This window comes from Coffea arabica, chromosome 7c (assembly GCF_036785885.1).
Source record: "Coffea arabica cultivar ET-39 chromosome 7c, Coffea Arabica ET-39 HiFi, whole genome shotgun sequence".
Classification (NCBI taxonomy): domain Eukaryota; kingdom Viridiplantae; phylum Streptophyta; class Magnoliopsida; order Gentianales; family Rubiaceae; genus Coffea; species Coffea arabica.
In genome coordinates, this window is record NC_092322.1 from 3,670,881 (window position 1) to 3,698,099 (window position 27,219).

Genomic DNA, 27,219 nt, shown 5'->3' on the forward strand with positions numbered 1-27,219 from the left:
CAAGGTTGCGTAGCTGTCCTTATGTCATCAAATAAAATTCTCGATTGTACTTGAAATTTGAAATGGTAAGAAGCCTTGACCTCAATTCTCAATTCAAGACTGAATTTCCTTTTGTCAACTTCTAGATCAAACAATTGTAAATTTTGAATATTTCATGTGTAGCAGATTAAGGTTGAATATTCCTTTTTATGCAGTAACATGTTCGTGTTTGGATAAGATTTTTGGACAGATAAAGAATGATCACTAGTGACTACTCTTCAGGTCAAATTTTCAAATTTTGACAATTGATTTTAATTCTGTAAAATTGATTTTGTAGATTTGATTTTTAAAAATTAGATTATTCAAAGTAACTCATGCGTTCTTATTTATAATTAAAAAGGCTAATTTAATAGTTGTATTGGTGTTCTTAAAAAAAGTTGAAAAGCTAATTTTGATAAGAAAAATACTAAATTGCCCTCATGTACTACATAAGTGACTTTTGTGCTGATTAAATATTTTTTTATATAATTAATTATTTTTATGAAGATTAATGTTGGATAAGAAAAAGAAGAAGGAGACAAAGATGAATCTAGAGATGGGGTTGCGAATACAAGAAAATGGGGACCGGCATATGATTAAAAAAAAAAAAGTGCATAACCTTAAGGTAGTTTAGTAACTATGTTAAAATTAAAGAATATTTTCGTTTGCATAAAAAGGTAGGCTAAAAGCAGAATCTAAAAGTAACTTAAGACATGCTTGTAAGTTTTAGCTTTCTTAAATCTAAAAAATCTATAGCCATGTTTTCAAAATCAGTTGAAACTGCAACAAAATAATTTGTTTGGATTGTGAATTATTGGAGATATTTTTACTGTAGTACTTTTTGTGATGTGATGTATGCGAGATAAAAAGATAATTAAGAAGATAAAAAGGTGTGTTGGAAATTGTAATGATAATGTAAGCAAATATATTTTGGCAAATAAACCACAATCCAATCGATCCTGTAGGAAATTGAGAAGATAAAATGAGAAGATGTGTTGGAAATTGAGAAATTAAGAAGATAAAATGAAGTATTTAAAATTAGGAAAATCGTTAAAAACGTCCCTCACATCCTGTAAAATAACTTTTTTCATCCCTTACTTTTAAAAGTAATTATACATCCCTTACAAATTCATATTGGTCAAATTTAGTCTCTGCCTAGATTTCCGACTAGTTTTCTGTTGGAATTCACTACGTGTCTTGCACGTAATTATTTTTTTAGAGCAAAATTGTTAAATTAAAATTTACATAATCCAATTTATGATTCCTCACATTTCACAAAATGAAATTTTTTATCCCTCACATTTTATAAAATAAAATTTTTCATCATTCACATTTTCAAAATAGATTTTTTCATCCCTCATTGATCATGTGTGCGAATAATTTTTTTTTAAACTCATGTATATATCTATTTAATTTCAGGTGAAATCAAATAGAGATGTATTACATGCTATCCGTACTACTCAAGTGAAATCAAATAGATATATACATGAATTTTAAAAAATGTTTAGTTATTCACTTATATTTATTTTATTTTACTCGATAATTAAAAACAAATAAGACATTTAATCATAAATATTACCGAATGTTTATATCAAATTAAATTTGGATAGAAAAAATAAACAAAGAAAAATATGATAAAAAGAAATAAGTGATTGCCGCTTTCAAATTAAAGACAATTACAAGGCAAATAATTCAACTCTTGATTTTAAAAGTGACGAGTAGAAATTTTAGTTTCAAATTGCAATTTGTTAGCATGACTATAGAATTCGAATTAGGATCCATTAATTAGATGGTATTATTATACAACTTAATAAATAAATTATTATCAAAAGAGATAGTCACAAATATTGAATAGGTTCACATTGTGAAATCATATAGATATTTACATGAGTTTAGAACAAAATTATTAGTTTTAAATTCCATCTATTGAATAGCATATGTATAACTACGATTAGCCTATTTAGGTGAAATCAAATAGAGATATATTATATGTCATTCGTACTATTTAACTGAAATCAAATATATGTATACATGGGTTTAAAAGGAAAAATAGATTATTGGTGCACATGATCAATACGGGATAAAAAATTTATTTTAAAAAATATGAGGGATAAAAAAATTCATTTTGTAAAATTTGATAGATGAAACAATTTATTTCGTAAAATATTAGGGATGAAAAAAATCATTTTGTGAAATGTGAGGGACCATGAATCGGATTATGTAAAATTTGATTTGACAATTTTATTCTTGTCAAAAATCTAGGTAGGAACCAAATTTGATCAATGTCAATTTGTAAGAGACGTAAAATTACACATTAAAAAATGAAGAGCGAAAAAAGTCATTTTGTAAATTGTAAATAATGTTTTGAATGGTTTTTCCTTAAAATTAATTGAGAATATGTGCTAAATCCACTTATTTTATCTTTTGCATAAGTAGCATGACAGAAAAATGGATTTAAACCAATTTGCAGCCAAGTTCAACAATCCAATTGGAACCGCGTCTACCATGTGAATGTGACATGCATCATCCCTTTTTTTTATACAGTACATATTTTTTGGCTTGCAAATGAAGAGAGTCAAATGCAAAGCATGTGAGAGTAGAAAATTTTCTCGGTCTTCCGGAGGCAGGCTCCGCAGACTTTCTTCATTGATTTATTCTCTGAGGCTCCGCCAGGCTTACTGGGTTCGAGGTTGTTCTGCGAACTGTTTGCCCCTATGCGACAGGCGACTGGGTCATCAGTCAACACTACATATATTCCGATAATTGTAATATATATAAAATTGGAAAATGCTACTCTATTAAAATAAAGTGAAAGATAACTCAGCTGCGTGACGGTAATATAAAGTCGAAAAATGTTACTCTATAATTTTTTTTTACTTTATAAATTTTTATATTTATATTTATCGCTTAAACTTGTAATTTTTAATTGCTTCTTGCAGGTAAATTTTTGGTGTTTCATCTTTAGAACGAGTTTCACACCAATTGATTGATAGAGAGTTTTTCTACACAATTTTCTCTTATGTCCAGATATGCCCAACGGTGGACGGAGTAACAACTAACAACTAGGAGTATTTTTATTTTTATTTTAAAAAAAGAACAACTAGGATTATTAGTAAATCAAAAGTGCTAATTTATAATACATTATTTGTAGTTTAAATTCTAATAATTTTTTTTTTATCGATTTTGCTTAGTTTTCACTTTACACCCCCTAGTTTCTTGCACGCATCACTTTGTCCCCTTAACCTTATAATATTTTTCTTTTTGAGTAACAAATTTTATTTTATTTTATTTATAAACACTCAAAGTTAAACTCGATTATCTAGCGTGTTGTATGTGCTCTTTCGTAGTTACCAAAGCATAGAAAATAGCACTTGATTATGAGTGTAACTTACAAGAAAGGTTGCTTAAATTATTATTTCTATTTTCAAACTAATCATAACTAATCGTACATTTCTAACAAGAAAGAGTAAATTTTTTGATCTAATAAGAAGGTAAAAAGTTCCTTACTTTACAAGATAAAAAAGAAAAATCCAGGTGGACTTTGAGCTTGTTCAAAAATACCTTTGATTATAAAATAAATTGAGTAAATCTTTTATACATTCACGGTGCATACATTATCATGGTTAGAATTATTGTGTACTTGATGGTGAAAGTGTATATACTATCAGTATATAGAAGATTAATCTAAAAAAATTTTAATTTATTTAAAGACACAATAAACTAAAAACTAATTTTTTTTTTGGGGGTTCACTTCTAACTGTAATTTTGAGGTTGGTAGTTGGTACTTAAAAATCCAAATAGACAGAGAGTGAATTGAACTATTTTTCTCAATCCCGTTCCACTCTATACGAGGATGATAAGGGAGAAATTTGTGAAAAATAGGGGTGAACAAATTGCAAAAAGGGAAACTGAGGAAAACAGAAACAGAAAAGAGAAAAAGTCTAACTGTCGACCTTAGCTAATTTTAAAAAGTGGCAGGACATATTGACCTTTGGAGGGAGACGGCCTCCTTCTCTCTCCGCGGTCTTCCCCACTCCTCCATTTTTTTTTTTGTGGTTGTCTGGTGGAGCTACGTTCTTCTCGTAACCGCGTTTCTTCAGATTTTTGCTTCATCTTCTTCCCCCTTGATTAGATTTGCATTTTGTTTAGTGAATTTTAGTTTGTTTTCTTGATTCAATTAAGCTCCATCTTCCTACGGGTGGTTGGTTCTCATAGCTCGAATAAAATTTTAAATTTTGCGAATTGAAATCCATAATTTCCTTGCCCATGAACACCGGAGCGACCATATCACCGTACAATGCATGCCCACCACATTGTCCTCTCCACTAACAATGAAAAAGCCAACAGCCAGTTGGTTGCAAAACGCATTTTCATTCTCCTCGTCTTCCTCCACCAAATCAACTTCCGATGATAGCATAATCAGCGGTCGCTACGCTGCAAAACCGTCTCTGTTCTCCAGCCGCGGTGGTCGGAGCAGCCGTCTGCTCACGCGAGCCAAAAAGCTCCGGCATTTGACCGATTGCGACGTGGAATTCTCGCGCAGCACTCGGGCTTCTTTCGACGATTCGCCTGCTAGATTATCTATGGGCGCTTTTTCTCCAGCAGCTGCGGCTGCTGCTCCGCCGTCTCCCCAACCCCTTCCCTTGCCGGAATTGCAGATGTTGCTCCGTCGTGATTCTAAATCTGCTTCCGACAGGACAACGTCAAAAAATGTCCCTCTGCCGTCGCCGGGGGAGGCGCATCAAAGGGAGTGTGGCGCAGAGGAGAAAGAAAAAGAGAAGAGCGATTGTCTCAATGGAGTTATGAATAATGATGCAGCCACGTCGAGCAATGCGGCTGGGAGGTAAATAGGAAAATAAATTGATACGTCTGGCTCACATTCCAAGTAAAGAACATTAATGATTCGTTATATTTTATATACCTTCAAATAATCATAATTGCACTTAAAAGCTTGGTTTTTTTTTTTCCCTTCACAAGCTCAGAAGTCTTCAGCATTTTATTTGGCTTATTGGTTAGGCTACAAATATCCTCCATTCTTCTCGGGTGAATTTTTTAAAAATGCAATGCTTCGTTTCAAGCTTTAAATGAGATTCTGAAGATGGTCAGTTGTGTACATTTTCAGCTCGGTTGGAATGAATAACTATTAAGAATTGGTTGTTTAGGTATCAGATTATGGCAGACATATTTTTTCGTTGCACTGATTATACTCGTGCTGCTTTTGGGTTAGAGAGAGGATTAGCATGGTTAGTATTTTTGGAAATATACTCATTTGACAAGTGGCAAAGCTTCAAGATTAAAGTTTTAACGAGAAATTTTAATTTATTAGGAAGGTGCTACAGAGATTGCATCGGAGAGATATAACAGTAGTCAAAGGCAGCAGAATATGCCAGCAACCTGTAAATGTGGGTTAATGCAGTTGAAAATCCAGATTTGGATGCTCAATCTATTCTTATCCAATCATTTATTTTTTCATACTTCAAGCTTATCAATCTAGAATTTATTTGCCTGAAACATGGCCTGTTCTACATGTGGATTTTCAATCGTTTGAAATTTTTATTCTCAAACTCTTTGGAGCAAAAACCAATACTAGGCGCAGAGATCCTGAAGCCCATCTGTTGGTTGTGTTGGATGAAAAAGTTATAAAGTTAAATATCTAGAATTATACACTTCTACTCCATAGGGATCTTTAACAATTATGTTTTTAAGATAATTGCAACATTTGATTTTTCATTGCACCATTTGCTGTGTCTTTCGTCATACAACTAAACCACTCCATTGGATTTGCATTCATGATGCCCTCCGAATCTGGAAAAGCTTGACCTTTATCGATGTTGTTTTCAAATCATGCTTATGCAGGTTAATAAGCCAAGATGCTCAAAAAAATGTAGAAAATACTGACAATTGGTCATCTAGGAAGTCACCTCCAAAGGTGAATGGTTCAGAAAGAAATCCCGATAACTATAGAATGAGTACTCCCCTTAGTGCTCCGCCTAGTCCTTATGCAAGTCCTGCACTTAGCCCACACAGAAATGCCGGGGATGTTTTGACACCTCAGTACATGACTCCACCGAGTCTTTTTCAAGTTTGGTCTGCACCAGAGATGCCTTCTCTGGATTCAACACTAGTTTCTGGATTCTCCTATCAAAGCTCCTCTGAGATAGCTGCTTTTCCTGTAGATAATTCTTCACTGCCTAGTCCAAAAATTAACCTCTCCAAAAGTCCTAATGGGCCTGCATCACCATTGTGTAACAAGCTATCAAGTGAGACCTCAGTGACACGACATGATTGCAATGCTCAAGCCAGTGTCAGTGTCCATCCCTTACCTCTCCCACCAGGATCTGCCATGGCTTCACAGCCTACCCTTATTCCCCAGCTAACTCCTAAACTGGATATAGCTCCCATCAAAAGTCAGTGGCAAAAGGGAAAGCTCATTGGGCGTGGGACTTTTGGAAGTGTTTACGTGGCCTCCAACAAGTATGGAAATTCTGAACATTTTTCCAATTCTTTTCTATTTTCTATACATTTGCTAGATTGTTCTTTTTGACAGAAAAACTGGAGCTTTATGTGCAATGAAAGAGGTTGAAATGTTGCCAGATGACCCAAAATCTGCCGAGTGCATAAGGCAATTAGAGCAGGCAAGTTTCGAGTATGCATTCTGTTGTGCTGTGTTTTACTTTGTTGGTCTTCTGCTTGATTCTTTAGCTTGGTAATTCATATTTGAAAAATATGGAGTGTGCTGCTAAAGCCTACTTTTTCTGGCTGCTTCTAAAGCCTACTTTTTCTGGCTGCTTCTAAAGCCTACTTTTTCTGGCTGCTTCTATTAGCTGATAATGACCATCCTATTGGCCAACACAACATTTCAATTTGGCAACTTTGAGAATATTTGTGTTCTATCTGACAAAACCCTTAGGAAAAGCGTGAAAACTGTATCCTATCCATTCATGTCCACAGTGATATTGGACAGTAAATGGCAAGAAAATTATTTGTAGTAGAAAAAAAAGTGTATCAGTTACAGCTATTATTGTAATTAAAGCAATCACAGCTCCTTGTTTCTTTTCTGGTTAGCCATGCTTCATGAGAATATGCTAATATTTCAATCAGTTGAATGTACAACTTGTTTGTGCACTTTTTTAAGGGCAAATTGCGTTCATCTCTTTTCAAGGCATTTGATTAAACACACTTAACAGATCACTCTTGCTTAGGTTTCAAACAATATTTTAGTGTTATATGTGTTCTGATGACATTTGTGGGGAATACTACATTTCCATGTACTTGCATGCCTATTTTCTGAAGCAAAATTAGTTTTTCCTTGCATTTTGCCTTTTGTCTTTGATGGTTAGAAATTAAGTACCAAAATTTTGGCTACAGGTTCCATTTTCTACTTTTCAAGCCACAAAATTGACTGTTTCTTTAAATGTTATATCATTGTCTCAGGAAATTAAGGTTCTCAGTCATCTCAAGCATCCGAACATTGTGCAATATTATGGTAGTGAAGTAGTAAGTATTCCAGTGGGCCATTCATTATGCTCCTCAGTGACCTCTTTACAGGCCTTTACAGGCCTTAAGGCAATTTCTTGATTCTGTAGGTTGGTGATCGGTTTTACATATATTTAGAGTATGTTCATCCTGGTTCAATCAATAAATTCATTCACGACCACTGTGGAGCAATTACGGAATCTGTTGTACGGAACTTTACTCGCCATATTCTTTGTGGGCTAGCTTACTTGCACAGTACGAAAACCATACACAGGTATATTCAATACTCCATAGTCTGGCTTCAGGATTTACTAATGTGTCCAAGTGGAGTCTGGCGCAGTAGATTTTCTGGTTCTTTGATTTGCCAATAAATGGATTGTAATAAGGGGAGCCTTTGCACGCCTTGTGCATCTTTTATTAGAGATTGTATGAAGATTTCATGTTATACTCTGCTGTAACCTTTGCCTGTTTTCTATTTCGGGTGATCCCGTTTTGAATTTCTGTCGTAAGATCTACATCTGAGTTTAGAGATTTACTTGGCATAAATTTGACCATCACCGGATTTTATAGGGATATCAAAGGGGCAAATTTGCTTGTGGATGCTTATGGGGTTGTGAAGCTTGCTGATTTTGGGATGGCCAAACATGTAGGTGATGATTTCTGTATCTACTACAGTTTGTATCATTTTGAAATGAAAGAAGGGAAATTATTGTTTGTTAAAAAAGGCCTATATATACAAAGAATTTTCTTACTTTTTTTTTGGAGTTTGCAGTTGATTGAACTCTCAAGTCCTCAACACCCACCCGTTTTGCCCCCTCTCCCTCCCTCCCCCCCCCCCCCCCCCCCTCTCTCTCTCTCTCTCTTCCTGTTTTGCGGCCAGGCAATGTATTCAGCATTCTCCTTAATCTGTTGTATGAACATTGATACTGTTGCATCATAATATTTTGATACACCATATATTGTTGGGTTATGATTTGGTTAAGGCAACAGCAAGGGTAGCTAGCTAGGAAAGCTTTGCAGTGTTGGAGGTGAGGATTGCCTTAATTCTTTCTACAAAATCGATGTTAAGTTCAGTGTTTGGTGAGGTTGAAGCACATTATTTGATCTTGGGACATTCATAAAATATGGTTATAAATTTTTACGCTCTTTATAAAATATAGTGGAAGCACATTATATCAATTATAAAGAATTTTTATGCTCCTAAAGTAAAAACAAAAAGCTGTTGAGGAATCAAACTTTGTGGAAAAATATCTCAGCTTGAACATATAGCAAGTTGTTATAGAGCCTTTCCTTGCCAATGAAACATCTATACTGCACTTTTTAAAGGTTGAATTTCATAGTTCCAGGGAACTGTAAGATTAGATCTGAGGTTTTGGTGGTACCAACGGAAGAATTATTGATGTTGTGATCATGTCATCTGATGTCATCTCTTCATATATTGAAAATTCTTTTGTTGCTATTTACTTTGACTTCTTGTTGGCAGGCTATTTCTGATTTTTATCATGATCAAACTTAAAGGTTTCTCTTTCTGCAGCTCAGCGGCCATGCTGCTAATCTTTCTTTAAAAGGTAGCCCATATTGGATGGCCCCAGAGGTATAATCTTCTCCAAGATAATGTTTCTGAAAGCACATTGTCTCGCCTTCTAGATCTGATATTAGTTTATTTCATGCAGCTCTTGCAATCTGTGATGCAACAGGATTCTAATAGCGATCTGGCATTGGCTATAGATATATGGAGTTTGGGTTGTACAATTATTGAAATGTTGAATGGAAAACCTCCATGGAGTGAGTATGAAGGGGTAAGCTCTGATGTTCATTTTTATCATTGAATTTACTTGATATTAGCTGATTAATAAGCTTGCTTTCTGGTGGTAGCTCCCTCAGAATGTTGGAAAATTCGCACATTTTGTTTGCTTTTCTTGATTCACTTCAAGTGCAGAATAACATTTTTGAATATGATCTCTTTGATTAATTTTTTTGGTTGATTAGCTGGAACCATTTCCTTCCACTTCTTCCTTTGTTCTCTTTCATGATTGAATTAAGCACAACTCATTAAATAGAGTTTGTCTTAATTTCTCATGAGATTGTGTCGGTACCTTACACTAGCACCTATAGGTTTTTATGCCATAGTACAGGGCACCTTATGCATGGTACTAACTAGCATAGACAAAAAGAGTTGACTTACTATCGTGTACCAGTGTCAGCATGATCTTCTTGTTGCAATATGTTAAATAAAACTACTAAAATCAAGATTCCAAGTAATTCTGTCCCCGTTTACATTTATATTTTTCTTTTTCTCTAGAGGGATGGAGGGAGGGAAGAAGAAGAAGGATACAATTAATACAACACGTGTACTTATGTTCCATTTCCATCAGAAAATTTTGATTCAAGTTTTAGTCTTTCATTTGAGCTTGTAATCTGCAGGCTGCAGCCATGTTTAGGGTACTCAAAGAGACCCCTCCAATACCTGAAAATCTGTCAGCAGAAGGGAAGGATTTTTTGCGTTGTTGCTTTCGTAGGAATCCTGCAGAAAGGGCTTCAGCTAGCACATTACTGGAACACCGTTTTGTTACAACCTCTCATCCACCAGATATTTTATCCTGCAGTCTGTCTCTTAGTGGGATGAAATTGAGGGTAAACTACTTCAGCACATTGTCCTAATGGATGGCTTCTCCCGGTTTATGGTTTATTATTGTTTATGCTATTATGTGTTGACAGGATGATGCAAATTCCCAAAGAGAGCGCTCAAACAGTAAGCTTGGTCAAGTCCCTGCATACTCAGATATGCATATTGCCAAAGGAAAAGTGACTGACAAGTAAGAGTTACTCTATGCTTTAAAATGTTCATTAATATTTTATATACCATCTTCGCAAGTTTTTACTTTTACAAGCAGGTCTATGTTAATGCCAAATCATCTCTAAAATCTTGTCATTTCACCGCATTCATGTGAACCATCTATTGTAAGTGCTGACTACTGAGTTGACAGTTGAATCAGTGTTAACTTTGAAATGTCCTTGTGCTTCAGCTACATTCATGGTTCTCTTGCCCCAGTGAGATTGGCCAACGACGTCGCTACAAAACTTTAACACTACAGGTGGTAGCCCTGTCATTCACCTCATTCAACATTGGAGGTCCTTCCTAGTCCATCTCCACACTTGGATTCAATTATGTGAAGTTATTCATGAAGAGAGGCTAACAGTGAACCATTACAGAAATGGAAGGCGATCTAACACTTGTTTTAACGTGGTTTTCCATAAAGACCTCAGTTTACAGATGCATTGGAACTTATTGTGCTCTTGTAGGTAGCTTGCAGCCATAGGAATTGCTGTCAGTAGGCTCTTTGCCTCTTTGTTTCTGTTCATACTTTGAGAGATAGAAGCACAATAGTCATAAGAGTTTGCAGGACCTGGGTTTTCAGAAGTAGGAGCTTGTGTCTATTCACAAGGTGTAGGGCTTGAACAATATAGCAGCAACCAAAGCCCAGTTATGATTCTTCAGTCAGAGAATTCAACAACGGGGTTCTTCTCTGATGTGGAACGTTTATTATAAGCATGCCGGGCCAGAGTTGAAAGAATTGTAAATATCATTTTGAATATTTGATCAAGTCACTGTGCTCCTGCTCTTCAGGATTTTTTCTAGCAAGACAAAATTTACTTGTCAACTAATCCACAGATTAAAATGTAGCCAGCATGTTTGAAAGGGGTTGCTGTGTGTGTCCCACTTCCCATCTGTGGCCCTCTCCGTGCGCCTCTGTTGTCGGAAGATACTCTTTGGGAGGAAGAAGATCTGCCATTATAAGATCTGTGGAGAATAATAAGCCTTCTCCTTCTTGGACAGATAATATCACAAATTTGAGCTGTTGCAGCAACAAGTCATGTGCCATTTTTCGTTCCTAACATTTTTGTTACTGAGGTGGAGGATGCTGCAACTTTTTTTTTTTTTTATTATTTATTTTGGGGGTAATTAACTCTTTTTAGTGGTATAGTGAAAACGTACACACTAGTGAGGGGGATCCCTACAGCTAACACAGAAGTATATCAAACATGCAAACCTGCAATAAAAGCCTATAACTGCCGGCGGACTAACACGCCGAGAATCAACAAACGCAAAAAGAACTAGAAACAGGAAATGTGCAGCTTTTTACAAAAGGCATCTTGATATGTATGCCTTGAACACCTTCCAGCCAGACGCCAATTCTTCAAACATCCTTCACAACCTGCTCAATCACAACAATCAAAGAACATACAGTAAAAGCTTTTGACTTGGCCCATTTGAATTGTTATCTTTAGGAACTTCTATGGAAAAAATTTGATGGAGGTGAGATAAAAAGGTAAATAGAACATACATATGTTTGGAGAAAACCTAAAAATTTTCGTGTGTAAGCTCACATTCCAAACAAGTATGGAGCCACTACCGGGTGGAGGAGGGTGCAACCGGAGAAGCCTGTGAAGATTTTTCACAGAGCTTTTGTATGCGCGCCCGCCCAGTAGTTTAGTGGGAGCTAATGTTTTGATGACTGATGCACAAACCACGAAGTCAGCAATCCATCTAAGCATATTTTGGTAATCGTTCTAAGGAGCTAATTGTTAATTTCCCTTAACAATTACATAGGTTTGATCATATTACAAATTAATTCCTATAATTTATTCAAATAACGGTCTCACCCTTTAAATAATCAAACATTTAACAAAAACTCCTTTAATGCCGAAAATACCCTTTTTGAGGCCATGTTGCATTAAAAAAAAAAACATATTTTTATTTTATTAACCCTGAAACAATCCAAAAAAATAGAAAAAAGTTTTTGCTTATTATTTTATAAAAATCATATCTTTACTTTCATAAATAGTTTTGAATCAATAATTATTTTAAATCTTAAAAATGAATATTAAAAATTAGATAAATTGAAAGAAAAATAAAAAAGAAGCAATTATTTTAAATCTTCAAGTATGGTTCGAATTTGTGGTTTAAAACCTGTTGCGGAGAGCACGGGACATGTTTTCCTCAATTTGAACCATACTTCAGGAATTAAAATAATTTCTTCTTTTTTATTTTTCTTCAGGGTTAATAAATAAAAATATGTTCTTTTTTTAATGCAATATGGCCTCAAAAAGGGCATTTTCGGCATTAAGGGGGTTTTTGTTAAATGTTTGATCATTCAAAGGGTGAGACCGTTATTTGGATAAATTATAGGGATTGATTGGTAATATGGTCAAACCTCAGGGGAGGTAAATGTAATTAACCCTTAAAATATTTGTTTGTCCATTAAACTAAAGAAGAGGAAATAGCGCGCGAAGCGAACGTTAGGGACCTTCCTTCCAGGGCAATCCGAGAAACGACATCGTTCCGGGCATGGCGTTTCGTTATCGTGAATTGTGTAAGATTAGGTGGTCCCAGGTCAAAGTAAAGTCCACTCCGTCAAAACTACTACAGTTAACAATGGTAAGAATAAAGAATTAATTCTAATTGAATCATCCGGAAAGGTAAGCGGGAAAGCCATTGATTAGGAATCTAAAAAGTTAGAAAGTCCTCCCCACAAGCCACAACACAGCAACGGTAGTCACTAATGCTACTGGCCCATCATCCATATCCATCCACGCTTCTACGTCTTCACCGACAAAAAAGAGTGCGAGTTTTGAGATGGAACCTCCCCAGGTCCAAGCAATAGACGGCAACTACCCTCCACAGGAAGATGTGCAGGACAAAGTTGTCAATGAATGGTACTTTTACTTCTCCATTCTTGTTAATCCTTTCTAGTTTCTTCTTGAAATTCCGATCAATCCTTTCGAGTAAAATTACAAGATTTAATACTGCTAGTTAGCTGTTGCCATTTTTTTTTTTTTTTTTAAGTTTTTTGGTTCTTTTAATGGGTTTTGTTTGATGCAGTTGTTCTTGCTTCTATGACTGCTCGGATAGCTGTCTCGAGTACTTTTGCTGCTACGACCTCTGTTAGTTTCTAGGATGCCACGGGAGTACGTTTACAGTTTATCGACTTCTTTTGCTTTAGTTATAAGAGCTGTCATTTTTCTTGGTGTTCAACTGAAGGAACAAGTTCATGGTCTTTGCTGAGAAAACTTGTTTTTAAGTGGCATATAAAAATCTCTTCAGATGAGGAAGTAATCGGTTCTTCGTTCTTCAGATCTGTTTAACTTTTTATTTCTCTTTCGTTTTTTATTTGTGGCTGATATGATATATGATCATTTGCGTTGTGGATATTATTGATTGCTCGAATCATGGGATTTATTATTATTTTTTTCTTTGTCTTGATTCTGAAACAAAATAGCATAGAATTCGGCCGACCCATTAGGAGCTTGTCGGAAAAAATTCACTCCGACTTGTGATGGAAAGAAATAAAAGGGAGGAATCCTGCATGCACAAATAAAATAAGAAAAGGATAGATAATAAATCAAGATTTAGATGCTACTACTTCATTCCTTTATAAATGCTTGGTCGACTGTGTATCGCATCGGTAGGGTACTAAGATGGTTTTGATGTAAACTTAATTCTCAATGTTAGTACCACCCGTTGTAAGGTATTAGTACCATTGAACTTCCATGCATGTATCTTTAGATTTGTATAGATGCAAAAAAAAAAGTGAAAGATTGACGACAGCTTCCGAAGGCACCAAGTACCACCCGCATCCATTATTGTCATTTGCGCCTCTTAAATGTGTATGATTCATGCCTCAATTCATGGCCTCGAAAATGGCCGGATATTAGGTATATCAATCTATTTGGATAGCTCAAATTTGCCAAATCACTCGTTTTTCAATCCACTTTTTTATATTCTTAATCATCTTTTTATCTCATCTCATGTACATTATTATATCACAAAAAGTGTCATAATAATTATTTTAAATAATATTTCAAACAATACTTTATCCAAATGGCTGACGAGTAACTACTTAAAACAATGATTTTTATCATTTGTAGAATAGAAAATAGGAATGTGACCGACGTTATAAACTTTAAACTATAAACCACTTTCGGCTGGGAATTTCTTCGCAAATTTATGATTAACTTGTCTTTCGCGAATATTTAAAATCTTGAGGTATGCTACTGGAATCCTGTTACACACACACACACTTACATTTTTTTCTGGGTAAAAATTAAATTTAATTCCATTTTCTTCCCTTAAGAGGTACAAGTGCAAGCCCGTCATTTGTGATATGCTGTTGGAGTAGCGATTTTAGCCCAAACTTCCTATTGGGCCCCCTTTTTTTACCAGTCCGCTGGAGTTACTCCAGCCATCTAAATTCTAATCTGCGAACTGAGAGTAAGGGTTCATTTGGGGGAGTTGCGGATTTGAACAGAAAAGAAAGGGAAAAAAGAGAGAGTTTGATTTTCTTTTGTTTGTGAGTTTTTAGTAAGAGAGACAAGAAAGGAAATGGAAGGATGAATAGTAGGCAAAATTTTTCCTCCCAAATTGGAGAGAAAGTTAGAGGAAGCTTGTGAAAATTTTTTAAAATACCTATTTTATCCTTAAAAATATCTTGAACAAATATTTAATGACTTTTATGTTCAAAATCATTCCACTAATTCTCAAAACTCCTAAATAACATAACAATCTCTTCTCTTCTCTCCTAACTTAAGTTTTCCCTTCTTCTCTTTTCTGTCCTAAACTCCCAAACCAAGCCTAAAAGTTCGATCTATATATATCTCTGTTCGTCAAACTAAATAATAACCCTAATCCGAAATAATGCTCAACCACTGAAAATCACGTGCTTAATGAATCAAGAGTGGATGTTGAGGCTATTTTGAACATAGCACAACTGACTTTTCAAAAACCACTCTTGAAATTAGTGGCCATGCAAGCAAAACTTGATAAGAGACATGTAACATGACTCGAGATATAAGAGTGCAGTATAAACTACTGGAGTACTTTTTTCTGTGTCTCATTTGGAACAAAACACGATACCAACAAATTATCAACATTTTTCGTGGCCACTCTACATATCCCGGCCGTCATGGTCACTTTTAAATTAATCAAAGTGGTCACAATAGCAAGAAACTGAACCACATCCAATGTCCCTCGATGCGATGGTGCGTCTGCATTAATAAAAATCTCCCAGTTGACCTGAATATTTGCACAATTCCAACATAGTCGCATATGATTATTGGCCTGTTCTCTTTGCACATCAGCGAGATCTTTCATCTCATTCGCTGATCGTTTTGGTTTTGAGCAGAAGATATATTGATGCAACTAGATTCTTAACAGGTAAGTTGCAAATTGCAGCGCTTCTAGATTCTGAACAGATAAGTCACTACCATAGTAGTAACAAATGTGGAGGGAAATGATTCAGTCAGGAAAAAGCAGCATTTCAGCACTGCACAGGCCACAGGTTGACGAGCTGCTCTTACCTGCGTAGATTAAGTCTTCGTCGTCTCGTCATCCAGTCTACTTAGCTAGTGCAAAAAAAAAAGTAGTCCTTTTAATGATGAAAAGAGCTCGGTCGGTACAGCTCTCTCAGCGCAATAATTGGGGAGACAAATGCAGAGCACCAGCATCCCAGTTTTTCCCCGTAGAAAAACTTTTTTATGTCCGACTGAATCTTGAGGTTTGATTTATGTAGGAAGATAGTCTATTATTGATGACTCGGTGTATTGTGGAGAAATATATGCCTCATCCCAGCACTCAGGATTTGTATACTTAAAACACCTTGAGGTGGTGCACTGCTGACTGTTATCTTCACTCCCATGAGAGAAGTTGTGGCGTTCCGCCCAACTGGGTTGAAAAACTGGAACTTGAAAGTGACATCTTACTTCTTAGTGACCTTGCCACTATCCGCTCTCAATTCTTTGTGAGGGAGCATGCATATTACAACGAGCTGCTCCCTTCCGTTATAAATTGGACAGATTTTCCTTTTCATCTGCACAGCCAATTAACTTTCGAATCCGAGTTTTATTGCGCTTGTGCCACCGAAATATGAGTCCTAGTAGAATAGTTGCCTATAGACCCTCAACTTTTGCTTGGTTCTGCATCTTTTTTCTGTGTTGTTCTGTTCATGGTCAACTTGATTACAAGTTTTACGATGATGCTTGTCCCAACTTAACCAGGATCGTTCGCTATGGTGTCTGGTCTGCCATCTACAACGAAACTCGAATGGCTGCCTCTATTCTACGCCTGCACTTTCATGACTGTTTTGTTAATGTGATCACACTTCTTATCTCGTATACTTTCCTCACGTTCGTGCACATTGAACACCACTAACTACAAAACATAAGGGAAAAACAAATCACTGAAGCGAATTTCCATCCGCATCAAGACGCCAAAAATTTCAACTAAAGAAGGAACTGAGCATACAGCAAAATTTTTCATTCTTGTGTGACGAAAGAAGAAATTAATGTTGTCTTGAACGAGTTACATAATATGTCAGGATCAACTGATGCTATTACTAATTACTATCCGCATTAATGGTACTTTAAGAATAATCTTGAATTCACAGTAAAGAACTTTGCCTGCACAAGTCTCTAGAGCTTGATGGTTAATTCAGATTACGTTTGGTGGTAAAGGGGTGCGAGGGATCTGTGTTACTGGACGATAGCAGCACAATAAAGGGGGAGAAGAATGCAGTTCCTAATAAGAATTCAGCTAGAGGATTTGAAGTCATTGATGCAATAAAGGCTAATGTGGAGAAAGCCTGTCCATCCACTGTTTCTTGCGCTGATATATTGGCACTTGCTGCTCGAGAAGCCGTCTACCTTGTAAGGAACTTCTCCTTGTTCTGAGTTCCACTTCCATTTGCATTTCTTTGATCAATGTTCTTCTCCTAATAAATTTACCCAAGCACATAACACCAATTTTCTCAGGCAGGAGGGCCGTATTGGCCGGTGCTTCTGGGCCGCCGAGACGGCCTTACTGCCAGTGAAGGCGCGGCCAACACACAGCTACCCTCACCTTTCGAGTCCCTGGCTAACATCACCGCAAAGTTTACTGACAAGGGACTCGATATGAAAGACGTGGTCGTGCTTTCAGGTACTCTCTTTTTTTTTTTTTTTCCTTGGGGGGAATCATCAAGTTCAATTGTCCTGACATGATACCTCCTTTCATAATACCTTAATGCAAAAAAGCTTAATCCTTTAATTCTTCGAAATTTGCAATTTCAACCTGCAGGTGGACACACCATTGGGTTCGCTCAATGTTTCACCTTCAAGCCGAGGCTATTTAATTTTGATGGGGCGGGAAATCCTGATCCAACTCTAGACGCAACGCTTCTAACCAGTTTGCGTGGCTTGTGTCCAAATGAAGCCAGCTCCGATTCCAATCTGGCTCCACTGGACGCAGCCAGCGTGAGCAAGTTCGACAACTCCTATTACAAGAATCTCGTGAACAACTCTGGGCTTCTTGGGTCTGACCAAGTTCTTATGAGCGACAACACTACAGCTGCAATGGTCTCCTACTACAGCAAGTTCCCTTTCCTCTTCTCCAAGGACTTTGGGGTGTCAATGGTAAAGATGGGCAATATTGGTGTGCTGACGGGGCAGGATGGACAAATAAGGAAGAATTGTAGAGTTGTGAACTAGAAAAATGTCGTTCAATTCCTGTAAATCATCAATGGTTGTCAATTATGTTTTCATGGTGCTTTTTTTTTTTTTTTTTTTGGAATTAATGCCTCTTTTGTTATAAATCCCCCAAAGTTGCATTTTCCAGATGCATTAGTAAATTATCCATTTTCCATAGAACACATGCTTTGTTTACGTGTCAGTTGAGTTTGAGATTGAAACCATACTAGAGATGTAATCGAGTCGAATCGAATTCGAATATCACCGTACTAAAGCTATACTCGAATTCGACTCGTTATGCAAGAAGAATGTTCGAGCGAATAGTATTATTGAAACTCGAGTTCGAGTTCGAGTTCGATGATTGCTTTCAGAACTGGAACTTGACTCGCATTGGCTCGAGTCAATGTGAGCCTTATTGAGTTTGAGTCAAAAATTTTTATTTTTAATAATTTTTTAGCGAAAAGACCAATAGTTGTTCGCTCTCGCCGTGTTCTCATTTTGCACAAAAAGTAGTAGTAGTAGTAGTACTACCATTTAAGCCCCGAAACCATAGGCCTTGCTTGTATCCATATCAACGTCCCAGCAGGAATAGTAGTCCACGCGCCATAGCCATAGGCAGTGCTATAAAGGCAGCAGTCCTACTTTTTCCAGTAGTCAAATGACAAGTCCGCTGCAGGAGACAGACAAAAGCCCGCTGTATGGTTGGAGGTCTCCTGTACGGTGTCCGGGCTTAAGGCTGAAATCCTGTAAGCTCAATTCTTATCCTATTCCTACGGACCAGTCTATTACCAGTTCCACGCCACCACCAGGACCCGGCTTGGTTGGTTTTTCTTGAGACAGCGGTCGTGATAATTTATGCACGAGCCAATTATGGCGAGGAAGTGATAAAGAAAAGAAATGCACTTTGACAGGGAATTTTCTTCTTCTTCACATGACCTCTAGCTGGTTATGATAATACAAGTTATGCATAGGGATGGCAACGGGGTGGGGGACCCCTCCCCCACCCCACTACCTACAAAGTCCCTCCGCCCCCGCCCCGCCCCGCCCCGCCCCCCGTCTCCCACTTCCCCCGTCCCGTCCCGCTTTACCTGCGGGCCACCCGTGAGATTAATAAAATTTTTTCTGCTGAATTAATAAAATTTTATTATAATTAAATTTTAATAAATAATCAAGTATTAAAATATCAACACATCATTAAGTTATTATTCATTTTAATTTTATAATTAAAACTCATAAAAACAATCAAACAAAAATTATTTGAACACAATCCAACATGATGAAATAAATACAACTAAAATAGTTAAGTTTTCACTTTTGGTACAAATACAATCACTAATTCATTATTGTGTTTGTGCTTTTTTTTTAGAAAAAAATGTTATTCTATTAAGTGTAATTAGAAATCTAGTATAAATGTATTAGTAAATTTAGTATAACTAATTAATAAATTCTATTAGTAGACATGTCTAATTATTCGTATAATTGATAATATTAATTATATTACATACACTAATATATATTATATAATACATCTAACTAATAATATCATTATCATAAGTTTATAACTAATTAAATTACATATTATATATATATAATTTTTTTGGCGGGTGGCGGGGCGGGGGAGTATACCTACTCCCCCGCCCCGTTTCTAAACGGGGGGAAAAAATTCCCCCCCGTCCCAGCCCCATTCCCCGCCCCGAGAGCCCCCGCGGGGCAGTTGCCCACGGGTACCCGTCCCCATTGCCATATCTAGTTATGCATTTTGATAGCTGATGATTCACAGTGTATAAATTATTATTATTCAATATATAATAATTTATCTGAATTTAAATTTAAAACTTAATTTTTGTTCTTTTTTTTTCCGGCAACAATAGATATTGTATAACCTACTCTAACCTAGTTTAAGGGAGATAGATGTTGTATAACCTACTCTAGTCTAGTTTAAGAAAAGGGACAAGGGATGGTCAACTAAAACCAGCCACATATTGTGGCCAAATTGTGGGAGACAGGGGTTGATCCCCTGACCTCCAGCATCACCATTATGGTGATGACCACCGGACCAAATGGCCAGTGGCCAAAACTTAAATTTTGTTCGTATATTATTTATCCAACTGTAATTATGATATACCCACTAATCATCAATATGTATATAAGATTCACTTCTCGAATTCACCATAATTGATGTGATGCAATGTAAAATCAATCCAATCTGACCACAGGATTTGTCGGAGGCAATAGACTAGTCGTTGCAGCACCATAAATTCCCATGGGCCAGTAGCAGACCAGGCCCCAGAGCAAGATCAGTCGTCGATTTGGTGGCGTCCTTCGCGTCCCAAATCCCGCCCATTGTTGGTCCACATAACATAACCTGCTAAAGACGAATGTTGCCTACTGGAAAATTTAAACGGTTTCTTCGCTGCACGACTCGTACACTCCTCAAAAGTGGCCCCACCAAATCCCAGCTCCGCGACAAAAAAAAAAAAGGGGGAAAAACAAAAAGACAGTTCTACTTCTGCTGATACTCTACCGCTTCTTCTAGTACACTACTACCACCACCACCGCCACTGGGTAGCAGCAGAGCAGAGAAGCAAAAGAAAAGCTAAAGGCGTGGCGAACAAGTTTTTTCCCGGTTAGAGAGAGATGGGGAATCCGAGATGTTACTTGGACATAAGCATTGGGGGAGAGTTGGAAGGAAGGATAGTGGTGGAGCTTTACAGTGACGTTGTCCCTAAAACTGCCGAGAATTTTAGGGCTCTGTGCACTGGCGAGAAAGGCATCGGTCCTCATACCGGCGTTCCCCTCCATTTCAAGGTTTCTCTTTTCCTTGTCCTAGTGATTATCTCAACTCTAATGCTACAGTTTTCTTTTCAACATATTCATTACATATGCCAACTTTCTGCAATGTTTTTTGTATAGGTTTTTGTGTTGTATCAGAATTTGCTTTTCATTTTTTTCCCCTTTGTGAAACACTAAAATTATTTTTATATTTATTATGACATAATTTCTCGAGTTGCTTGCTTCCGTTTTAATACCGAAGTAGAAATTTCAATTTCGTTACGAGCTTTTTTACAGTTTCGGTGGTGTCATATGAAGTTACAAGCTTGCATTTTTTTGTTTTTAGAACCTGTGCAGTTCGCGTGTTTGTGATGTAAATGTTGTTTCGAGTGGACGGCTTTGCATTCTACTGTTTCACATTGTGATTATCTGCATATTTTATTAACCAAAAAGTTAGTACAGAAAGATAGCATCGCCGAAAATATAAAAATCGGTAAATCAAGTCTAAAAGGCTTAAGTTATAGTGAGGAACTCCCACCTTTAGGCTCCGTCTAAGTAGCAGAGAATGTCTGCAAACAGGTAAGTAATTCTCTGACAAAGTGAAGTCACTGGGCAAAAAAAATTAAAATTATGTCGTTTCTGAATGTTTGTCTAACTGGAAAAAATTATTTAAAAGAAAGGTGTGGTTTCATGGATGCAGGGCTCTTGTTTCCATCGTGTTATTAGAGGTTTCATGATACAAGGTGGTGACATTTCTGCTGGAAATGGAACTGGTGGTGAATCCATCTACGGCTTGAAATTTGAAGATGAAAATTTTAAACTCAAGCACGAAAGGAAAGGGATGCTATCCATGGCTAATTCTGGTCCCGATACTAATGGTTCTCAATTTTTCATCACTACAACTCAAACCTCTCATCTGGATGGAAAGCATGTTGTGTTCGGGAGAGTAATCAAGGGATTGGGCGTGATTCGTTCAATTGAGCATGTCACCACGACGGAGGCTTATTATCCGACTCTTGATGTCATGATAGCTGATTGTGGCGAAATTCCTGAAGGTGCAGATGATGGGACATCTAATTTCTTCAAAGATGGTGACTGTTATCCTGATTGGCCAGCTGATCTAAGCATGAAACCAGATGACATTTCTTGGTGGATGACCGCTGTAGACTCTGTAAAAGCTTTTGGAAATGAAAGATTTAAGGTACACGTCTAGTTAAGAGCCTATTCATCATATAATAGCTGTGTAAATTTAAACATGCTGGTCTTTCAGTATTTGCTTTAGGTGTTAGCTTTGTGAAACAAGAAAGTACAATAACATTCCCATTTACTTGACAGCTTTTTGTGTAATTTCTCCAAATAGGCCACATTATCCTTCACCTGTGCCACCAAATTAGATCATCAGCCTGTATTTTATATTTGTTTAAGCCTTCTTTATTTTGCATATTACTGGATGGCCTAACTACTCTGATACAGAAGCAAGACTTCAAAATGGCTCACAGAAAGTACTGTAAGGCTCTTCGCTATTTGAATACATGCTGGGAAATGGATGATGTTGATGAAGGTTAGTTACTTCATTCTCTGCCCAATGACAGTTAAGACTTTTGACAAGCAGAAACTAGGAATCACCAGATGATTTTGTCCTTCTAACTTTTGTAACTGTGTGATTGGACAGAGAAAAGTGATTCCCTGAAGAAGACCAAGTCTCAGATATTTACTAATTGTTCTGTAAGTTATTTTACCGTGATGTCTGAATTGTAATTGCTCCAAGTTAACCGACAATGTATCAAATTTTCAAGATGATTGTACACCTTGAAGATCTTCATACAATATTATTCAAAATTACTATCCACATATTCAAATTTGGCTGGTAGCATCTTTTGAATTGTTCAACCATAACGTACATTTGTACTGAGCTAGTACTTTGAAAATTGGGATACTTTGCTTTGCTTTCTAACGAAAATACAGAATTCTGACTAAATTTTTGTCTTTACTGCAACCTTAGTTCAGTTCTCTACATGCGATTTAAATGCTCTCTTTTGTTGTCCTGGTTGAACGATTAATTTATGCTATCCAAGTTACATCAACTATTCAAAATGTCTCACCAGTGCAGAGCTATTTTTCTTCCTTTCTTCTTTTTCCTTTTGTGCAGCAGTTTTTTACTGATTTCAACATTGCAACATTTGTATCACAAGCAACATGGTTGATTAAGATTTTCTTATGGTGTACCATCTGTCAGCATAATTTGATGATACTGAAAGTATCTCATGTGTTGAGAATGTCTCCAACATCTTTTTTTCTAACTAGTTTGTGCAACAGCACATTCTTATTCAAATGCTGAACTTCTAACCAAGGAGCATACTCTACTTTACTTGTGTATAAAACTCCACTATTCTCATATATTTGCTCAATGGCTGTCTTTTCAGAATTTGATCTAAACCTATAGATACAAATAGCAGAATTCTTGTTAAATAAACAATAGAAATTTTCAACTGCTGCTATGTGGTTTTAAACTTTTATACGTCAGACTCTAATTGCTATATACATACACATACACACAGAGGAACACACACACGTGTGTGCGTGCGTGTACTTTGTCCACACTTTTTATTTTCCTAAATATTTATTGTATCCTAGTTGCATATGAACACTGCCACTTGCATCAGTTGCATATAAATTAAATGCATGTGAAGCATTTACCCACTCCGTTTTTTGTATTGGAAAGCATCTTGAGAAATAACAAAGTCAGTGTTCTATCTTGTTCTGCCAATGTCTTTACTTTTCCTCTCCAGGCCTGCAAGTTGAGGTTAGGAGATCTTAAAGGAGCATTGCTAGATGCAGACTTTGCCATTCGTGATGCGGATGACAATGTAAAAGCTTTCTATCGCCAAGGTCAGGTCAGTGGTTTTAGTAGCTCTAATTAAAATAGGCTAAAACTAACCATTTTGTCTTTGTAACTTTCTCAACTTGTACTCTCATCCATTTAATTGCAATGTTTTGCCGCTTATTTGCAGTATTTGCTTGCTGTGCTTTCACCATTTAGGTTGCTTGCCATACTATAAAGAACTTGGCATTCTTTCTTGCTGGTGATTATAATGTAGTTTGAGCAATATTTTCTCTTTTGTAAAGATTAGACAGATTTGAACAGGATAAGTATTTACCTGTTGTTGAGACTTGAGATAAACCAGTATTCAATTAAAATAATGAAAATTTCCGCCCCCCTCCCCCTCCCCCCCCCTCCCCTCAAAAAAAAAAAGCACAGGAATGTATGAGAGAACTTTAAAGAATGAGTGGTCAAATTTTATTCATAACTATTTGCTGCTTGTGTGCATTCTCACTTGTGTTTTATATGTATGTCCTTATCTGTGTCATCTATATGCCATGTTTTAGCATCTATGGCTTGCACTATTTCTTTTGTAGATTGATCTACTTCAGCTGGGTAGACATTTGCACTTGATCAACTGTTTTGAAGGCCTTTAATCTGTCCTCGCTAAATTCTCAGGCATACATGGCACTCAACGACATTGATGCAGCAGTTGAAAGTTTCAAGAAGGCACTGGATTTGGAGCCAAATGATGGTAAATAGCATACACAATAGATGTTCATGAAATGGAAGACCAGATTTTGGATAACTGTATTGAGTTTTGATGCACTAATTGAAGTATTTCAGTCCTGCGTGACTAGATGGATAGTTAGACATTAAACTTCTTTTTTTTTCAACTTGCAAATCTCCACTGTCGGAAAATAGTTGATATTATCTGGCTTTAGCAGAAAAAAATTTATTTAGAATGTAATATCCATAGATATTGTGAAGGTTTGTATTTCGGGTCAACAGCAATTAGATGACTAATCTGAAAGAGCAGGGTTAAATTTATGCTTAGAGGTAGTACGTTAAAATATCTACCATCTCCTATAAATGATCAATAATTGCATTACACATACTGTTTTCAGGTGGAATAAAGAAGGAGCTTGCAGCAGCAAGGAAAAAGGCCAGTGAATTTGAATCTTGATATCAACAGCTTCATACTAGACATTGTCTTTCTTGTCAAAATATCCAAAGACAAAAATGTAATCCGACTCCCAAAAGGGCTTCTCAAATTGCAGGTTGCTGATAGACGTGACAGGGAGAAAAAGACTTACTCAAGAATGTTCCAGATGAGCTAAATGCAGATGAATGGTAATTTGAATTGATTTCTTGGATGCTCTTCTTGACATGGATAGATGGAGATTTTGAATTACAAATTCATTTGCAGGCAGTATTCAACAGTTATCAGGTCTTCTGTACATGCTAGGACACATTGATTAACAACTGAAATCAGGTACTTTCACCTGTAGTTACTTTTGTTAACGTGAAGATCGTTATTTGTTTCTTTCAGAAGATGACTTTTTGTGCTCTGGCCTCTACTTTTCTCCCTCTGACATTGCTGCTGGACATACTGAATTGCACAGGATATAAAATTTAGTACATTTGTTTCTGCTCTCAATAGTAACATGGCAAATCATTTTCTTTCTTCTATACAGGCAGTCTTTTTGTGGAGTTCGAGTTATTCTGTACACAAACATGAAATTTCAAACACCAAATAGGGATAATTATACAGACTTGAACTCAAAGCGATGTTATGTGTCAAGTAGATCGCAAGTACATGTATGCATCTGACATCATCTGAAGTATGTTTTGATCTTGACTACCAAAGCTCTTATTCCGCAAAATGTGGATGATTTCTTTTTCTTGGACAGATAGCTGTTTTTACTTCTTGATATTTTAAAGCTCTGTTGTGGTTGCCTCTGGCTAGACCTGGCCTGTAAGTTGACCTGAACTTTTGGGAGACTGTTTTGTCCATTTCTGGAGTGGAATCTTGCCTTGAGATTTTGCTCTGGTTCTTCCCCTTCTGCTGCAGTATGTTGATTAATGACCCCATTAGCGGGATGTTTCCTTTTGCTTGATCCATTCTTTGAACACAAGTTCTGCAATCTTCTGGCAGCTGTCTCTTGACTTTCCTCAGCTGCCTGTTTTTGTTCCATAGAGACTGCAATTCGCCATTCTGCCAACGAAGTTTCGTCTCTAGCTCTTTTTGTTAACGCATGGTACTCTTCTTGAGTAAGCTTGACCACAGTGTCATCTGTCTGGAAAAGGCTGATGTAGTGTTGTGCTTCATGAGCTGATGCAGCATAAGCTTCTGATTCAAATCGTATTGCTCTAAGGGTGAGTTGCAAAGTGCGAAGAGTCTGCCTCCTTAGACGTAGAACTTGTTTTAGTTTCAATCTTGTTCTGTGTTTTTCGTCTCTTTCCATCTTGAGCTCCTCCATCTCTTCCTGCGTCTGTTGCAAGACCTGATTTATCCTGTTGATCATTGTTCGGATCTTCAGTTCTTCCTCTTTCTTAGCCCTGATAGAGATACTCAACCTTTCAAGCTGAGACTCGAGCTCTGAAATAGCAACGTTGGATGGGGCTGTTCGGCTCTTTGCATCTGCAAGTTCTGACTGTAGCTTTTCAAGCTCATCAATCACAGGTCTGGAATCTAACCAGGATTGTACCGCCTCATCCTTAGCCTTCGTGAGTTTCTCCTTCAGTTTTTGTAGTTCTGCCATCTTGGCACCCATTAAGGTCCCAATAGTTTCTCCTGGTTTTCCTTCCTTCACTTCAGACTGATACTCCATTTCGTCATAGGAGTCCATTTAGCTTTTGCGCTTATGAAGAAAGGTACTCATGTTGAATTGAGCTGAGTTCGTTTCCAATGCGTGGACGCAGAGCAACCTTGTTTATTGGTTTTTCCTTTCTGTTTGGTTCCCTGCAAGATTGGACTACGATGAATTGACAGGTTCCATAAATATTCGATGAACAATACTCGACATGAGCTTCTGAGGATCTTAGGATTTTTTTTTCTTAAGCGGGTTTGGAGCTTTGGGGATATCGCCTTGTTTTGGAGGTTTGGGATCGGACGCTAGCCGTTAGAATTTTGGTTCAACATTTACGTAGGACAAGATACCAGTCAGTCGGCCGGGGCAGCATCATCTGTCTTATGCTGTCTTTAATTTCCCCGAATCAGCTATTACCTAATGAATTGGTTTGGCTAGCTCGAACCCCCCCCCCCCCCCCCCCCCCTTCTAGCCATTCGTCTAAAGACGTTGGTTTCTGAAACTAAGCAGATTAAACAATTGACAATAATAAGCGTCTTGCGATTTTATTTGCTTTTGAAGGGCGGAAACAACAAATGTTTTCTGGCTGGGGACTGGAGACGTGGTGCGGTGGTATTTAGGGAGACGGGAAACATGCAGCCTGGCGCTGATGTCGCCAAGGCCTGTTGACGCCTTGACTTAAGGCCTGTATGATAAGTTAATTCAGCATTTAAATTTAATGAATTTAAATTTTAATATATTTAAATGGTTCGATAATTAAAAATTGAACATCTGAATTAATTAATTGACATTGAATTTTTTAGGTAAAACTTACTCTCA

At 36.9% G+C, this 27,219-nt stretch overlaps 3 protein-coding genes and 2 long non-coding RNA genes across 8 annotated transcripts; 4 read left to right on the plus strand and 1 right to left on the minus strand.

Moving 5' to 3' along the window:
* The first annotated feature begins 3,961 nt into the window (after positions 1 to 3,961).
* LOC113701302 (mitogen-activated protein kinase kinase kinase 5) lies at positions 3,962 to 11,387 on the plus strand. The gene is made up of 11 exons (XM_027221890.2): positions 3,962 to 4,861; positions 5,875 to 6,492; positions 6,566 to 6,653; positions 7,453 to 7,515; positions 7,605 to 7,768; positions 8,065 to 8,140; positions 9,029 to 9,088; positions 9,168 to 9,293; positions 9,919 to 10,128; positions 10,213 to 10,310; positions 10,521 to 11,387. Exons 1-11 carry the CDS (start codon positions 4,320 to 4,322, stop codon positions 10,579 to 10,581), a joined length of 2,106 nt encoding a protein of 701 aa, XP_027077691.2. The 5' UTR covers positions 3,962 to 4,319; the 3' UTR covers positions 10,582 to 11,387.
* Positions 11,388 to 11,415: 28 nt separating this feature from the next.
* LOC113701295 (uncharacterized) lies at positions 11,416 to 12,004 on the minus strand. Its single transcript, XR_003450884.2, has 2 exons — positions 11,841 to 12,004; positions 11,416 to 11,711 (listed from the first exon to the last, which is right to left on the minus strand). It is a non-coding gene; the product is annotated as an uncharacterized lncRNA (long non-coding RNA).
* Positions 12,005 to 12,939: 935 nt separating this feature from the next.
* Positions 12,940 to 13,751, plus strand: LOC113701463 (uncharacterized). The gene is made up of 2 exons (XR_003450916.2): positions 12,940 to 13,212; positions 13,379 to 13,751. It is a non-coding gene; the product is annotated as an uncharacterized lncRNA (long non-coding RNA).
* Positions 13,752 to 16,364: 2,613 nt separating this feature from the next.
* On the plus strand, positions 16,365 to 18,174 carry LOC113701433 (peroxidase 10-like). 2 transcript variants are annotated; one of them, XM_027222088.2, is made up of 4 exons: positions 16,365 to 16,642; positions 17,005 to 17,196; positions 17,302 to 17,467; positions 17,606 to 18,174. In XM_027222088.2, the coding sequence occupies exons 1-4, from the start codon at positions 16,418 to 16,420 to the stop codon at positions 18,013 to 18,015; spliced, it is 993 nt and encodes a 330-aa protein (XP_027077889.1). In that variant the 5' UTR covers positions 16,365 to 16,417; the 3' UTR covers positions 18,016 to 18,174. The 2 variants fall into 2 exon arrangements, with proteins under 2 accessions (XP_027077889.1, XP_027077890.1); XM_027222089.2 differs by lacking the exon at positions 16,365 to 16,642 and adding an exon at positions 16,700 to 16,908.
* Positions 18,175 to 20,488: 2,314 nt separating this feature from the next.
* On the plus strand, positions 20,489 to 27,094 carry LOC113701875 (peptidyl-prolyl cis-trans isomerase CYP40). Of its 3 annotated transcripts, none has more exons than XM_072057693.1 (10): positions 20,489 to 20,802; positions 21,467 to 21,967; positions 22,240 to 22,327; positions 22,439 to 22,491; positions 23,556 to 23,660; positions 24,266 to 24,341; positions 24,715 to 24,752; positions 24,868 to 24,940; positions 25,017 to 25,082; positions 26,962 to 27,094. In XM_072057693.1, the coding sequence occupies exons 1-8, from the start codon at positions 20,632 to 20,634 to the stop codon at positions 24,925 to 24,927; spliced, it is 1,092 nt and encodes a 363-aa protein (XP_071913794.1). In that variant the 5' UTR covers positions 20,489 to 20,631; the 3' UTR covers positions 24,928 to 24,940; positions 25,017 to 25,082; positions 26,962 to 27,094. The 3 variants fall into 3 exon arrangements, with proteins under 3 accessions (XP_071913794.1, XP_027078552.1, XP_027078553.2); XM_027222751.2 differs by lacking the exon at positions 26,962 to 27,094 and adding an exon at positions 25,285 to 25,499; XM_027222752.2 differs by lacking the exons at positions 25,017 to 25,082; positions 26,962 to 27,094 and having other exon boundaries at positions 23,556 to 23,655.
* Positions 27,095 to 27,219: the final 125 nt, after the last annotated feature.

Bases quoted from the DNA above. Each gene is read 5' to 3' on its own strand.
- LOC113701302 (XM_027221890.2), top strand. From the start codon at position 4,320: ATGCCCACCACATTGTCCTCTCCACTAACAATGAAAAAGCCAACAGCC. The intron at 4,862-5,874 runs GTAAATAGGAAA...ATGCTTATGCAG, and splicing joins TCGAGCAATGCGGCTGGGAG to GTTAATAAGCCAAGATGCTC. The intron at 9,294-9,918 runs GTAAGCTCTGAT...TGTAATCTGCAG, and splicing joins CATGGAGTGAGTATGAAGGG to GCTGCAGCCATGTTTAGGGT.
- LOC113701433 (XM_027222088.2), top strand. From the start codon at position 16,418: ATGAGTCCTAGTAGAATAGTTGCCTATAGACCCTCAACTTTTGCTTGG. The intron at 16,643-17,004 runs GTGATCACACTT...TTGGTGGTAAAG, and splicing joins TTCATGACTGTTTTGTTAAT to GGGTGCGAGGGATCTGTGTT. The intron at 17,468-17,605 runs GTACTCTCTTTT...TTCAACCTGCAG, and splicing joins AGACGTGGTCGTGCTTTCAG to GTGGACACACCATTGGGTTC.
- LOC113701875 (XM_072057693.1), top strand. From the start codon at position 20,632: ATGGGGAATCCGAGATGTTACTTGGACATAAGCATTGGGGGAGAGTTG. The intron at 24,342-24,714 runs GTAAATAGCATA...TACTGTTTTCAG, and splicing joins GGATTTGGAGCCAAATGATG to GTGGAATAAAGAAGGAGCTT. The intron at 24,753-24,867 runs GCCAGTGAATTT...CTCAAATTGCAG, and splicing joins TTGCAGCAGCAAGGAAAAAG to GTTGCTGATAGACGTGACAG.